At 32.1% G+C, this 15,764-nt stretch overlaps 1 protein-coding gene across 3 annotated transcripts in view; it reads right to left on the bottom strand.

The window, feature by feature from the left end:
• Positions 1-15,764, bottom strand: part of LOC115881523 (cytospin-A-like) — a 128,377-nt gene that overhangs the window by 67,460 nt on the left and 45,153 nt on the right. Inside the window, exons 1-2 of one of the 3 annotated variants that reach the window (XM_030899043.1) lie at positions 5,373-5,493; positions 2,037-2,104 (exon numbers count right to left, since the gene is read on the bottom strand). In XM_030899043.1, coding sequence (XP_030754903.1) covers positions 2,037-2,104; positions 5,373-5,405 — 101 coding nt within the window. In that variant the 5' untranslated portion in view covers positions 5,406-5,493. Of the gene's footprint in view, positions 1-2,036; positions 2,105-5,372; positions 5,494-15,764 lie in introns of those variants that run through there. The other 2 variants (XM_030899046.1, XM_030899044.1) reach the window with 2 other exon arrangements.

The following is a 15,764-nucleotide window of genomic DNA, read 5'->3' as shown; positions in this document are numbered from 1 at the left end:
GTACAAACCTCATATACATCCTGACGAGTGAAGCGCGCAGCCATCTTAAAAAATATATATGTATAGCTAAAGCGCACCTAAACGCAGCTAATTTTTTTTATGTCGTATGCTATAAAAAGTGGCCTTTCAAGAAATGACAAAGTTATCGTGGTATTATGTGGTATTATGTAACAAAAACATATTTAAAGTAGCTAAATTACAATTTTTCATAGGTAACTGCAGGTACTTCTTTAACATTTCTTTTCAGTCAAACTATATAGCAGAAATATTTTTAAAAAATGATAGCTTACTACGTAGGCCTAATATAAAAATAATATCAATGTAGTTATTCCGTGAAAGTAAACACTTCTCACTAAAACGCCTGCAAAATTTGACTAAACGGGCTAGATATTTTAGATGATTTTATCGTTTTGTCCGAAAGATAAAGTAATGAGCATTTTTAAATAATAAGCTTGATTTTAAAAATAAACATATGTTTTTTTATTGATGAATGGACATTCCTTGAATAAATTTTACAATAACTTAGGACCTGGGATAAAGTTGGCAAATCGAATTAATTCCACCAGAACGTCAAAATTTCACACTGTGCGGTGGTTTTTGAACCTGCTCCATCTGTCTAAATTATTTTCAACATTACATTGTTGCCGCTTCATACTAAAAGTGGTAGCATCTTTGTTATTTTGTTAGGGAACACCCGGCATATTATTATATTTTTCGAAACTACTTCCATGTCTCAAAATTTTTCTATTATACTAAAACCTATACCAATCTCTAATAGTTTTCGAGATAAAAATAAGATTGGTAAAAATAAGAATAAGGAAGGTGTAAAATTGACAAAAACGTGATCTTGGATAGAACTTGCATAAGAACTTGACATTTCCAAGAAAACTATTAGAGACAGGTATAGGTTAGTATAATACAAAAATTATGAGATATGAAAGTAGTTTTCAAAAATGTAATAATATACTGGGTGTTTCATTTAAAATAAGATAGATGCTACCACTTTTAGTACGAAGCGGCAACACTGTAATGCTGTAAATATTTTAGAAAGATGGAGCAGGTGCCTTTATGTAAAAATCACCGGGTTCTCCGTAAACGTCTAACGTGCCATCACCGTGAATCGCCCTATATAGAGTGATATGTTTACAGCAGCGGCGTGCGGTGACAATTATAGGCGGGGAAGCTCTGCATCTTGGACGAAAAACTATTTTTAATGAACTGTCTTTTCCATTTAAGTTTCCCAGCCATGATAATTACCGTCATGTCAAGACAACCAAAATTCAATTTAAGTGCCTATTTTTTAATGTTAATAAAAAAAAATCTTGTATTACCAATTTTCTTATGCCTTATATTATTAATTTATTGTAGGTACCTACGAACGAAACAAAAATTAAAACGACATAAAATAAAACGGTTAATTTTCATAATAACTACAAATAAATAAGTTTTTTTATTAAACTTTGTACAAAATAAATTTATATCGTGGTTTGTTTCACCGCCTGTGCTTAACCATAAAAAAAGAACAACAAAAATGCCACAAAAAACTATTCTCCTTTTCTACACAAAGGAGGCGTGGCTTCTTAGTAAACGGATGGAGGTTACTTTGCTGGTCCGCTGTAAAATTCGCCTATATGACAAATCTAACGGAAAAATTTGCCTTGCGCATTCGCCAAAATGTAATTTTCACATTTGCATTGTTTGTCGCATCTGTTTAGGTTAGTCTGTGGCTATACCCCCTGTTATGTAAGTTCGTGGATATAACTTATTTATACGGTACCATCATACACACATTAAAAACAACATTATTTATATTCTTAGTATCGTAATTGTAATCTTCTACCCACTTATATAGCGCCGTCTGAATCAAATGTATGTCAAGTTAATTCAATCGTGACTGAAATATTTGTTATTTTATATTATTCAACCATAGGCAACTCATAATACACAAGCTAAATTTAACTGGTTGCATAACATATCATATACGATTTTAAAAGGTTATTTAAATATTTTTAAAAAGAAAAAATAATAAAACTCACCTGTTACCATTTGTTGTGGTAGGCCGCCTGTTATTATTATCCGGTTTTTGTGATTTCGACGTATCTTTCTGTAACAAGAAATTAACAAAAATAGTTAAATTAATATAAATAAGTATGTAATAGAAAGCTTTAAACCACTTTCACAATCGACTAGAAAAAAGTGCGTCGCTACATGGCATTTTTAATCTAGGAAATCAGATTAATCTGTATGTTTGCTAATTGTAAATTTGACTGTTTGTAGTCTATATTTTATCTGGAAAAGATTTACACAATAATTTATGTATGTCAAGGAAAAAAATACATTATTAAAAGTAAATTAAGTACATTTAAATTATAAATCTAATAGGGAATAAGAAAACTGTGAAGTTGTTTATTATTAATATTTTATGAATAAATAATATGTCTTTTTTAATGTAACAACAAAGTATCAGTAGCTCTTTATTTTTAAACCAACAAAAAGTTTGTTAGTTTTTCACAAATATCTGTACCTACATGGTGTCCAATTTTCGTGTGTTTCATGGGGTTTCTTGTTTATGAGTAGAGATACAAAGATGCGGTTTTCGCATCACTGTTCTACTTTATTTTATGAAACTAAAGATGCAAAATACACCAAATTTACCTAGCCTTAGTTCCTGAAATACAAGGCAAATTTTTGAATCTCTAGTGTTTCTTGGTTAATATCAAAGAATATCTTAAAAACTATAATATTCTTTGTTAATATATAACTTATCAAATCGTTTTTGATTTAGAATCCAGTGGCGTCCAACTAATATTTCAATGGGAACTGTTATTTTTGAAATATGACCTAAGTAAATTTATGTTTTTTAATGGAATACTCTACATATATCAATTTTATTCTATTTGCCTTGTTATAAGGCTAAATATAATAATATACTCTATAAATCTAAAAATATAATATACTCTATACTTCTTTTCTTCTAATTATTTAAATTTTCACACACAACAACCACAGAAATTTGACTCCTTATGTTATAAAATCAGTGTTTTTTACATAAAACACATATTACTATTAAATTGTTTGTTTTAGTTGTAACATTTGTGACTAATAAAGGCAATATAAGTAACTTAATTTATTAAAATAAACAACAAATTGAGCAAGTGATGATGCTATTTTCATTAAGTACCAAAATGACGAATTTTTCTTAGAATTTCTGACAATATTCTTAATATATAGGCGATAAAAAACATTACAATTTCTAAGAATGTCTTAATGAATACAGTCTTTCAGAAAGGAAAACATTTTATGTGAACATGACACTAACTTAACAGTATATGTATACAAATTTTTCAGTTGTTCTTCAGTTCAAATAAATAAATAAAAGCGCATATTATAAGTCATTTCCATGATATTAAAATATACCATATGATCGAAAAAAAAAACGGCGTTAAAGACGGCTGGGTATTAAAAATTGACCTAAAACTTGTAAAAAATGAACACTAATTATAAGATTAAATAAGGATAGAACGTTTCATTAATTAATTTTATTAATCCCGATTTATGTCGTATACTAGCGAACCAAATATTTGTTTTATCTGAAAAAATAAAAAAGTTATAAGGGTTAACCATTTTTGAAAAATACCCGCTATACAGGGTGTTTTGTTTGAAAGGGAAGTTTCTGGAAATTATACTGAGCAAATAAATACAGTATGTCCCAGAATTGTCTTTACTAGAGGAGAAACATTTTGAGAAAAATGCATTCTTCCTAAACATTTTTGCTTGTTCTAAAATTATTAATTTCCTTTGTCCTTTTCAAAATTTCCATACCGTTTTAGAGAATATTAAAAAAAAGATGAAAACACAGTTGAACTCTTAGTTCTAAAAATCAAAACGCGTTTCTATGGTAATATAGTTTCGATTTCATTCTTTGATAGATTGTTATTGATAGAATTTTAATTAACGTCATATTTTATGCTGTTTTAAAATGCTAAAGAAGCACAAAATTTATTTAGATCAATGTTACGGAAAGGGTGATAATAGTTATCCGAAAATGTGATACTCATAGACTAATGTCACGTACTAGAGATAGATTGGACACTGATATAAAACAAATGGGTCCGTCATTTAGAGCCACCTGGTGATCCGGAAGAAACTAATGGAGAGTTTTGGCATAACATAATTTTAGCGTTCCGTTACTTATTAACGCTAATTAAAACGGTAACGTTATTCAAGCGCAAAATTATTCCTTGTAAAATATAAAATATAGACTTTTTTACTGCCATTTTATGTTTTATTAGATCATTAGAAGTGTAACAACTAAATTATAATATAGTAAAAATATTATAGACTACTAATTAACTGTTATTAAAAATACTATATATTACCAACTATGTACTTACTTATTTATGATTAAACTATTTTTTTAATTTTTTTAACTTTTTAACTAATTATTATTTCTAAAATGTCAAAATGACTTTAATAAAAAAGTTTAGTATCTAACACGAAAATGATGATCGACTGTAAGTATCAGAATGCACAAACTAATAAAAACACAAACTATAAACACAAATCACTGAACTTTCCGACAAATCAGGAATATCTGGGAATATCTGAATTAATAATTATTTAAATAATGATTTAAAAATTACTTGACGGATCACTAACATTTTGTCAACTAGACAAAAACTAGACCATAGACAGTCATAAACAGTGGTTAACATAGAGACTGTCATGTCATCTTCATAATATAAATTAGAAACCTGTACTTTAATGTCTTTTGCGCCGTCTGGCGATGCGGAAGAAACTAAATTTGTAGTTCTCTAAAATTACCATTGAGTCTCTAGGGCATGGTGATACTTTAACAACACAAAATATGACGTTAATCAAAATGGATAATAATCATCCATTAAAGAATTAAATCGAAATAATATTACCATAGAAACGCGTTTTAATTTTTAGGAATTTTAATTTTTAGGAAAAAAATCAACTATATTTTCATGTTTTTTCTCGTGTTTTTTTTTTATTTTCTCTAGAACGGTATGGGAATTTGGAAAAGTATAAACGGAATAATCCATTTTAGAACAAGCAACAATTTTTATGAAGAATGAATTTTTCTGGAAATGTCAATAATAAAAAAGTGTTTCCTCTTGTAAAGGCAATCCGGGAACATACTGTATCCAGAATACTTTTAGAAAACTACAGCTTTAGTTCAGAAATGTCTTTCAGCCACCCTGTATAGCGTTATAGCGTTTTTAAATAATAAAAACATTAAAGTTTCCAATTTTTGTGGGAAATTGAGAGGAGTTTCAACCAAACCTATTTATAAACGTATAAAATATCAATAATTTGATTAATCACAAGCATATTATTTTACACACCTTAGATTGAAAGAGATTATCTAAAACACCCATTTTTTCACAGCATCTAAGCTAGGCGGGTCACACTTCTAAGCACTTTTATATATGTATATTGTCCTATTATTTACTACTACAAAACAATGTACGTTAAGCACCTACAACAGAATTCAAGACTCCAAGATTATCAATTTTATCTTATCACTCTTAATGCAGAATAAATATCAACACATACCTATCTAAGACAGTATAAAATTACTAATTAGATTATGTGGAAATAATCTTTATCAAATTACTCATGTATGTTTACAAAGTGTTGTAATATAAATATAAAACAAGTCCAAAGCTCTCCTAGTATCTGCCTATTTAATTTTTTGATCATGTAATGGGCACTTTGTTTACTCACTTGTTTCGTCGAGCTGCTAGAATCCATTTTTACTTTTGATCAAATCGATGTGAGAATTTGTGAAGATATAAAATGTTGTTTCGGGAGAGTTGAATATCTGGAAAAGTTGAGTTGAGTTTGTTTGCAATTTGCAATACTAATAATTATTACAACAACCATGAAATTACGCCCTCCTTTGCGTGTTGACATCTTTTCCACAATTTTATTAACATTTGAAATTGTCACAACACAAAGCAACACCTAGTTCGAATTCTTTTTCACTTAATTTTTACTACACGAAACAGCGTTACATCACACAAACCTCGTACCGAGTGTTTTGTAGTTTCAATAACTGCACTGGCAAAAAACTAAAATATTATGACAAAGCCACGATTTCAATATTAGTTTAATGCGATCAAGATGAACTGTATAACCGGGACGGCGTGAAATACATAGCAAACATTTCTGATTTCTGCCGTATAAGACGCTGAAGTCGGAATTTTTTGGAATCAACTGAAATGAATCAAGCCTATACTTAGTGCACCTTGGTGAGACAAATATATCTAAAATGTTTAAAAATAGTTTTATGATATTGTTACTAAAAAGGAAGGGACAAGACAACCTGTACAGGGTGGGTCAAATTCGACGCTTTTAAATGGAAACACCCTTTTCTATAGGAGATAGACGAAAACTAATATCGGTGTCTGGAGCTCAATTTTCATCAAAAACATGATGGTGTTACCGTTTCGGAGTTACAGGGTATTTTTCAAAAATATGCAATTTTAACAAATTGCTTTAAATTTTTTGCTATGGAAAATTTTATATTTTTATGAAAACATTTCCAAAGCACCTTTTTACGTAGAATTTAATGGTATAAGAATAATTTTTTTAAAATTAATAATTTAAGAATTATCAACAGAAAATTTGATTTGTTATATGGGACACCCTGTATATTTTTAATTTATTGAAAGGAATTTAAAATTACCTTTCCAAAAATATGACAAACTTGATATTTTGCACGATTCCTCTTCGAGATATAGAGTATATAGAAATTCGCCCGCTTTAAATAAGTAGGCTTTGAACGGCATCGGCTGTAATGCAAAAAAATTCTAGCTGTGAGCATCAATTAAAACAAAAATAATATTTTGCTAAGAGAGATGCAGAATTTTATAACAATTTAAAATATATTTAAACAACATCAACACATTTAAACTATATCTAATAACAATAAAAATAAATAGCAAACCAAGACATCAGATTTTGCTACAGGTGTTCGACATATCAACCGTCTTCTGTTATGGACAGACGGGGCAGTTTTTGAACATTTCTCGCGGAATTCATTAGCTCAGTGGGGGTGAAAAATACCCACTCATAACTGCTAAGTATTTCTAATTCTTTTCTCGATTATACGGAAGAATAAGGAACCTTTATTCTTCCGCAAATATATCCATAGGATTAGATCCATGGGCACTAAGTCAGGCGGCCTCGACCGCCAATGGGATCTTGGTTAGCTATTCAATTATTCTTGAAATTGGCTGCAAAAATTTGCTGATAACTTCAGCGATCAGAGGTCGTGCATCGTCTTGCTGGAAAAATATGTTTTCGAGTTCCATTAAGGGCATATCATCAATTAGGGGTCCAAAGCCTACTAGCACAGAATATCTAGCTCTGTGCTACTAGTTAAAAGTGGCGAACTTCTAAAAATTCTGTATTTCGAAGGGGATTATAACAAAATATCAAGTGTGCTATATTTTTGGAAAGGTAATTTTAAATTCTTTTCAGTTAATTAAAAATATAGAGGGTGTCCCAAATAAAAAATCAATTTTTCTGTTGATAACTCTTAAATTATTAATTTTAAAAAAATTCTACTTAAACCATTAAATTCTACGTTAAAAGGTGCTTTGGAATTAGTAATTATTAGTTTTCGTCTATCTCCAATAGAAAAGGGCGTTTCCATTTAAAAGCGTCGAATTTGACCCACCCTGTACACAGCTCCAAAAAGGTTTTCCTCTCTAATTTTCTTTATAGTATACGAAGCTGATGCACCAGGTCTTGTAAAATTGTTTCTATTACTTACTTACTTCAAAGAAAACATGCTTATTGTATTATTATTATTATTAATCCAGTTTTCAATGTCAATCAATCTTTTTTAATTTTCTTTTTTAATTGACAAGTGCTGGCAAATGGCAATGAATGAACCAGATTTGGTGAATGGAATTCCTCAAAAACCAATTATACAAAGTACTTTTTTTGCGGTTCTGTTTGTTTTCGATGTTATCAATCGAAATCTTGCTGCGTGGTGGTGCGGTGGTGCTCTGTCAAAAAGTAAAAGTGGAACCATTTATTATTAAAACGAGTTTTTGGGGATAAGGTACGGTGTTTATGGGCGCGTGAGTCATCGAGTAAACAAATGTTTCTGCACTTGTTCTTTAATTAAAATGTCATAATAATTTAAATCTTTAATTACCAAGAGAATCGCCAATAATTGATTATATTAAATTGATAAAATCTATTATGGACATTTTTAGTATCTTCTTTAATCTTTTCAATCTTTTCAAGGGATTTTTCTCGGTATATTTTTTAGGAGATACATCAGTAATAATTTTAATATACAAATATCTGTTTGTTTATAACTTTGAGTTAAATTAAGGAAGGAGTATAATGAATTTCCTTGCTATCCATGTATTGACATCAGGTTTGTTCCAACCAGCATTTCGGGATCGTTTCGAAATCGTACTCGAATAGTTTCGTGACGGTGCAAAAAGTATATCAATGCTGGAACGCTTTGTGGATTGTTAGTGTCAAGCGTGCGTGTATCGATCGGTTTTTTGTTTTTGTTTAGAATTTCATAACATGACTCTATTATTTTTGTTTGCAATTTGCAATACTAATAATTATTATTCTTGAAATGGAGGATCAGAATCCAGTAATTGTTGGTAAATGTTGTTTCAACTGTATAGGTACTAACTAACTCATTTACCTATCCTCTCTTTTATGATCCTGTTATGCGTAGTTTCCTGTTATTTCATTGCAGTCGTAGAATCTTTGAACATTATTTTATAAATAAAAAATTAATTAAAATTTCCGAACGCACACGTATTCGAATTCGTAAAAAATAACCAAGACAAAAGCATCGACCGGACGCCGGACCAGAATCAGCTGTTAAACATCGATAATCCCTGCCAAGATGCTTTAATGCGCAAGTCAACCCAAACAGTTCTCAATTTGGACCATGTACCGAAATTACCGTTCTGAAGTCGTAACTAAACGATCCCAAGGTTGGTTGGTGGCTTCATATTTCCTTCTGCGCATACGCATAACAGTTCTAGGACGGTTCAGAATCGGTAATAACAGGAAAACGAAAAAAGCTAGGATCGTCCGATAACCGTCAAATCTCGGTTGGAACACATTTGAATCACTATGCATGAGCGTGATCGTTTGGTGACGGTTCTGAGGCGGGTTGGAACAAACCAATGACTAAAGAATATAAGGACATGTAACGCCCCTATACGGGCTGCAGCAGAATTTGTGACCTTAGACGCCTTTTCTTTTGGTGGCAAAGAATGAGTCATTAGTTGGTCACCAGCGACAATTTTTAATAGTTCGTGTGCAGTGAACTTTGTATAAACTTTATTACAATGCTGATTAGTTGTTCAGCTTTCAAATGTAAAAGCAGCAGTGACAAGAGAGAGCCAGGAGTTACGTTTCATAGGTAAATAAACAGTCCGCTCCACCTTTTTAGCGTTTTCTTAAGTTTTCTTATTGAATTCGATAATTATTTTTCTGATATTATATGTACTTGATGTGTGCTATACGTCGATACTAGTTTTGTACCTTTTGTTAACATTTTAATACGTTTTTTTCGTAATTAATTAGTATGATGCCACCGCCTACACCATAGGCGTAGTCAAAACATTTATCAAAAATATAAATATCCCTTCAACTAGCTAAGTTAAGAAAACAATATGGCCACGGCACTGTTTGGTGTCATGGTAACAATTTGCTCTCGGGTGTTATTTGTCCTTGAATTCTTTAGTCATTGGAACAAACCATAAACTCCCATATTTGACAGTTCTGTTTGACGATCCAATTGACACATTTGAATTTTATTGTGAATTTCGCATCTGATTTTTGTGCTATTCTGCGCTTATTTTATATTAATTATATTTATAATCTACAACTGATTTTGTGTAGGAGTAGTAAATCTAGAAGGATATTGTGTCAGAACTTAAAATGTTTCAAAACTCGAATTTTCACCTAACCAAGTGAAACTTCTTTATGCGAGATGGGAGTAAAATTTCAAGACTTGACACACCACGGCCTTGACACATGAGCTAGCGAGAAAAAAAAGTGGTAAGGATAGCGCAAACACCAAAGAAAAATTAATTTAAAGCTCAGAAAAGCGTTATAATAAACTGGATACTCTACGTGGGTACCAATATCCTCTGGTTGTGTGTTAGGAAGTAAATTTTCATGCATATTTTCATCGCTAGGTTTGTAGCTTCAGAATAACGGTGTAGGTAAAGCATTTAGCTCATTTGCTAGCTCAGAATTAGAATTATTAGATTTAAGCAACTCGCATTTTCATTGGAGGACATCGTCATATTTATTTCAAACCAATAATCAACGAAAATATTCGTAGAATTTGACAAAATTACTATAAACCACTATAAATACGAATTGTTGGTTAGGTTCAATTTTTTTTTCTCTTTTTAAATAAATTTAAGCGTTAACAATATAGGCATTTGCATAAAACTGTGTATTTTGGGTGGTATTCCATAAAATTTAAGGTGCCCGGTGGCGTAGAGGTACAGGCTCTCGTCTACCAATCTCAAGGTAGCGGGTTCGATTCCCACACCCGGCATTGCATCAGTCGACTATTTTTATTAAAATAAAAATAGTTTGGGTACCTAGGTTGACTCAGCCTTAAATGAGTACTTGGGATTCACAATCCTGAGGTAATAATAGGCGGTTGAAGCGTAGTGCTAGCCACATTACTTTCCTTGTATACCGAACGGCTCTAGTATGGCAAGCTGTACCTTGCTACTCTATACGGGAGCTATTATTATTATTATTATTTCATTCCATTCTCTTCTCGCCTTCTTAATTGACGGTAATAGGTGAATCCGGGTCTCAACAAGAGACCTAAGGTATTCACCCTAACACCTTTCGGAGTATGTGTGCTGTTCCCAGCAAAGCTTCTGTATTTCGTTCGTTGATGGGTGGCCAGGTATAAGTTTGATGAAGTTACTATGACCTTTAGTAAGCATACCCAGTGCACAACTACTACTGGGACTACTTTCGTCTTCGTGTTCCACATTCTGCTGATTTCAATTTCAAGATCTTTATACTTGCTGATCTTCTCTACTTCTTTCGCTGATATGTTGTTGTCGTCTGGAACAGACACGTCGATCAGGAGGCAGATACTGTTTTTCTTGTCATGGAATACCACGTCCGGCCTGTTGGTTAATATTGTTCGGTCTGTGATAATTGGCACATCCCATAGGACTACAGTGTCGTTTATATTTAGAATTTTCTCGGAAACGTGTTCATAATACTTGTCCTGCACCTGTACACCTAACTCTCTGCATATAATCCAATGTATGTATGCTGCAACCTTGTTATGTCTATAGGTGTATTCTGTCGGAGCAAGTGTGGAGCATCCAGCTACCAGATGGCTGATATGTTCTTCCGCTCTATTGCACATTCTACATTTGCTGTCTATAGATTGTTTTAGGATGTTTTTCTGAAAATATCTGGTCTTAAGGCGGGTTCTCACTTGCCAGTTTCGCTGACGCAGCCTGACTGATTCATTATCAATGAAAAATAAAAAACAACGATTGTATTCACACGTTTCATGTTTTGCTACATTCAGTATTCAGTTGGTCCAAACATTTTAAGTAATTAATAGTAATTTGTTCTTATCGTTTTGATCTTGTTTTTAACATCAGCGACCGTTAACTCTGGTATCTGCATGTCATTTCAAAGTTGGACATAGGCATTCCCTCGTTCTACCCTATTTTTGTATAAGTCGTTGATGATATTCCAAAGGCACTCATATTTTCTATAATTATCCAAAAATGCATTCATGTGTTCATCACGCCATCGGAAAACCATTTTGAATAACGATGTGCGATGTGTTAACGCGAATTATTAATCTAACCTCAAAACTTGTGAACTGAACAAATCACGGAAATGTAGTTCTCACGCTTCAGTTTCTATTCATTATTCGATAATGATCAGTCAAAAATGAAAAAAAGTAGAACTGGTTTTCACTTTAACTGAAAGTACGAATGTACTGATCATTTAACATGAAAATATGTTCTGACGTTCATTATTTGTTCAGTATCACTGAATCAGTTGGACTGCGTCAGCGAAACTGACAAGTGAGAACCCGCCTTTAAGTGCTTGATCCTGAGCGGCGATGATGAGACTCTCTGTTTCTCCTTTAAGTCCCGAACTTCTTAACCATGCTGTACTTCCTTCCCGATCGACTGTCGGTTTATTCAGATTTCGGTAGAATTGTCCATGCAAACGCTTTTGTTCTAAACTCTCTATTTTATTTCGTTCTATACTATGTTTTAAATTTTCAATATTTTGTGTAGTTGTTTTTTTTTATTATTCCATAAAATTTGCAGGCTATTGAGGAAACCGAAAATGTACAGATTACAGAAATAAATTGAAAATAAAATTTATATTAAAACATCATTATATGTCACTTTTTCACACATGGTCCTTCAAATTTCTTTCAAATCTTCCAATTTAATAGCTGTTAGTAAGAAGTTTCACTTCAAATATGCCCACGTAGTGCACACACATTTCTTTATAAAATTAATTGTCATCCAAATGTCACTTAAACTTAACGTATGAAAAAACAAAGTGAAAATGCTTATGTTAAATTCTTGAAATGTATAGTTAATGTATCTATAAATCTAGTAGCAGTCAGAAATCATTGATTCCGACTATATTCGTATATAGTGAATTTGTGTTATTCTATAATTGACAGCTACGTTTGTCCTTTCAATGGCCTATTGTCCGGTAAATAAATAAATAAATCAAGCAGGAAGACATAGAGAATCGTATACAGCATTCGCGCATATTTCTCTTAAACGTAGAACATCTCTGCTATCGATACTGGTAATAGTAGGTTTGTTCCAACCAGCATTTCGGGATCGTTTCGAAATCGTCCTCGAATCGGTTTTCTTGCACTTTGTTAGCATGCGCGGACTTCGAATAGTTTCGTGACGGTGCAAAAAGTATCTATGTCGGAACGCTTTGTGGCAATGACTAAAGAATATAAGGACATGTAACGCCCCTATACGGGCTGCAGCAGAATTTGTGACCTTCTTTTTGTTTTGCTGGCAAACAATGAGTCATCATTTGGTCACCAGCGACAATTTTAGCGATTTTTAATAGTTTGTGTGTAGTAAACTTTGTATAAACTTTATTACCATGGTGATTAGTTGTTCAGCTTTCAAGTGTAAAAGCAGCAGCGATAAGAAAGAGCCAGGAGTTACGTTTCATAGGTAAATAAACAGTTCACTCCAACTTTTTAGCGTTTTCTTATTGAATTCAATAATTATTCTTCAATTTCAATTAACATCTATATGTACTTGATATGTGCTATACGTCGATACTAGTTTTGTACCTTTTGTTAACATTTTAATACGTTTTTTCGTAATTAATTAGGATGATACACCATAGGCGTAGTCAAAACAATTATGAAAAAATATAAATATTGCTTCAAACAGCTAGGCTAAGAAAAATATGTGCCACGGCACTGTTTGGTGACATCGTCACAATTTGCTCTCGGGTGTTATTTGTCCTTGGATTCTTTAGTCATTGCTTTGTGGATTGTTTTCGGGACTGTCAAGTGTCAAGCGTGCGCGTATCGATCGGTTTTTTGTTTTTGTTCGAGGAAACAAGAAGCAACTGCAAATTGTCACTATCTGAAGTGGAGGTAAAGAAATCAGTCATTAGTGCACCCTTGTCACTAATCATTAATTATAATCTATAAAATCATTTTTATTTGTGTCGTCCGCTAAAATTATTATGAAAGTGTAAAATTTAAAATTTCCGAACGATTTACTCCACACAAACTCACAAGCAAAAGTATAACGCACAAGACAGAAGCATCAGCCGGACGCCGGACCAGAATCAGCTGTTAAAAATCAATAATCCCTGCCAATATGCTTTAATGCGCAAGTCAACCCAAACAGTTCTTAATTTGGACCATGTACCGAAATTACTGTTCTGAAATCGTAACTAAACAATCCCAAGGTAGGTTGGTACGCAAATATGATCGTCCGATAACCGTCAAATCTCGGTTGGAACACATTTGAATTACCTCGCACGAGCGCGACCGTTCGGTGACGGTTCTGCGTTGGGTTGGAACAAACTTAGTTTGTTCATACTACACTCACTGGCACGAAAAATGGGCACATTAAAATTTTCATGTATTCTAAAGTTTAATATATTTTGTTCTAGTGGACCGATTTTGATAATTTTTTAAGCATTTTGTAGCTAAATTAGTTGACTTTTTAGTATCTCTTTCTAAATTCAAAACGAGAGTTTCCATCTGTCAATTATACGAGGGAAAACAGAATGTTAATGTTTTGGTGAAAGTTTGAAACACCCTGTAGAATATGTTAACTAACTAAGCGAGAAATTTAAAAATTATTATTTTAACATCTAGGTACGTCTTTACACGACAGTTTGCTTTTTGATTCATCTCAATAGCTTAATTTTTATTGGAGATATTTGGTTTTGAATAAGACAGTAACGATTTACATATTTTTAGCACTGATTTTGGGTCCTCATCAACCCATTTATAAAATAGTGTTTATTGATTTTGTAATCTAACTGTCATTGAAAAATCATATTATTATTGTTTAATGACGTTTACTCTAGTAGAGATGGTTTTAAGTTCTGAAGTATCGGCTATTTCTGCTTTAATTGATCATGGGAGAGACTTTTGCACTTAAAACCATATCTGCTAGAGTAATTGTCCAGCAGACAATAATAATATATTTTTCAGAAACTGTGACATTACATTGCGGCGACTTTTTAAAAGGTTAGAAAAAATTATAAAAAAGGAAGTTATAGGTTCATTTAATTATTTTTGCATATTGTTGGGCACCACTTATTTAAGCCAAGTTAAGGTGATATTTAAAAAATTAAGAAAATTACCACAGGCTAAAGATGTTCAGTAATGATATATCCCCCCCATCTACACGTCGCTGATGAATTTATCGACACTTTTTTCAGCATTAAAATATCTAGCACTTATAGTAACTTTTACTCTCAAAATTTCGTTCGAATCACTAAAACTACTTGGAAGAAAATTATAATAAATCGGAAAATTATTAAGATTTTAACACCCCGTAGCTACGAAAAAAAGCAGAATCGGACCTATGTATGTTGATATGAAAAATACATCTTAATTTTACGTGAGGAATCTCCCCACGAGAAATGGCACATGTTTTTTGAAACACCCTGTATATCTATCTTTTAACCCACAGATACAATACGTTATTACGAAGCTATGCAAAATATTAAGTCATAAAACATCGAGTGACATGGTAATTACCACACTAATTACCAGAGTCATTAATATTAATCAAAAAATCGCTTCATTTGCACGCGTTTTAAGAGTATTTTCGAAGACCAGACGCGTTGAAAACATGTCGAATAGTGTCATAGCGTCGATATTGTTGTTGTTTTGTTTTGCATCTTAGCAGCGTATTTGCTGGAATGTGTTGGTGTCCTCCTTTATACGGTCACTCAGTAATTACAAAGATTACAAAGGAATGTACGAGATAAATGTAATTGAAATTAATGTTTCATAAATAAAATACCATGTAAGAACAGTACTCAAATGTACAGAGTTCATTAGGATCTAAGGCCGGTATTGGACTGTAAAAGATATTTGACAAATACGTATTGAAATATTTTGAAAATTTTCTTTGGTTATATTTCTTTTAACAAAAAAATAAGCGGTGCACTATCATAACCAAAGCAGAAACAGGGAT

Source organism: Sitophilus oryzae, unplaced genomic scaffold (assembly GCF_002938485.1).
Source record: "Sitophilus oryzae breed Bouriz unplaced genomic scaffold, Soryzae_2.0 scaffold_172_pilon_pilon, whole genome shotgun sequence".
Lineage (NCBI taxonomy): Eukaryota > Metazoa > Arthropoda > Insecta > Coleoptera > Curculionidae > Sitophilus > Sitophilus oryzae.
Note: the sequence above shows the minus strand (reverse complement) of the source record. Positions and strands in the feature narration are given on the sequence as shown.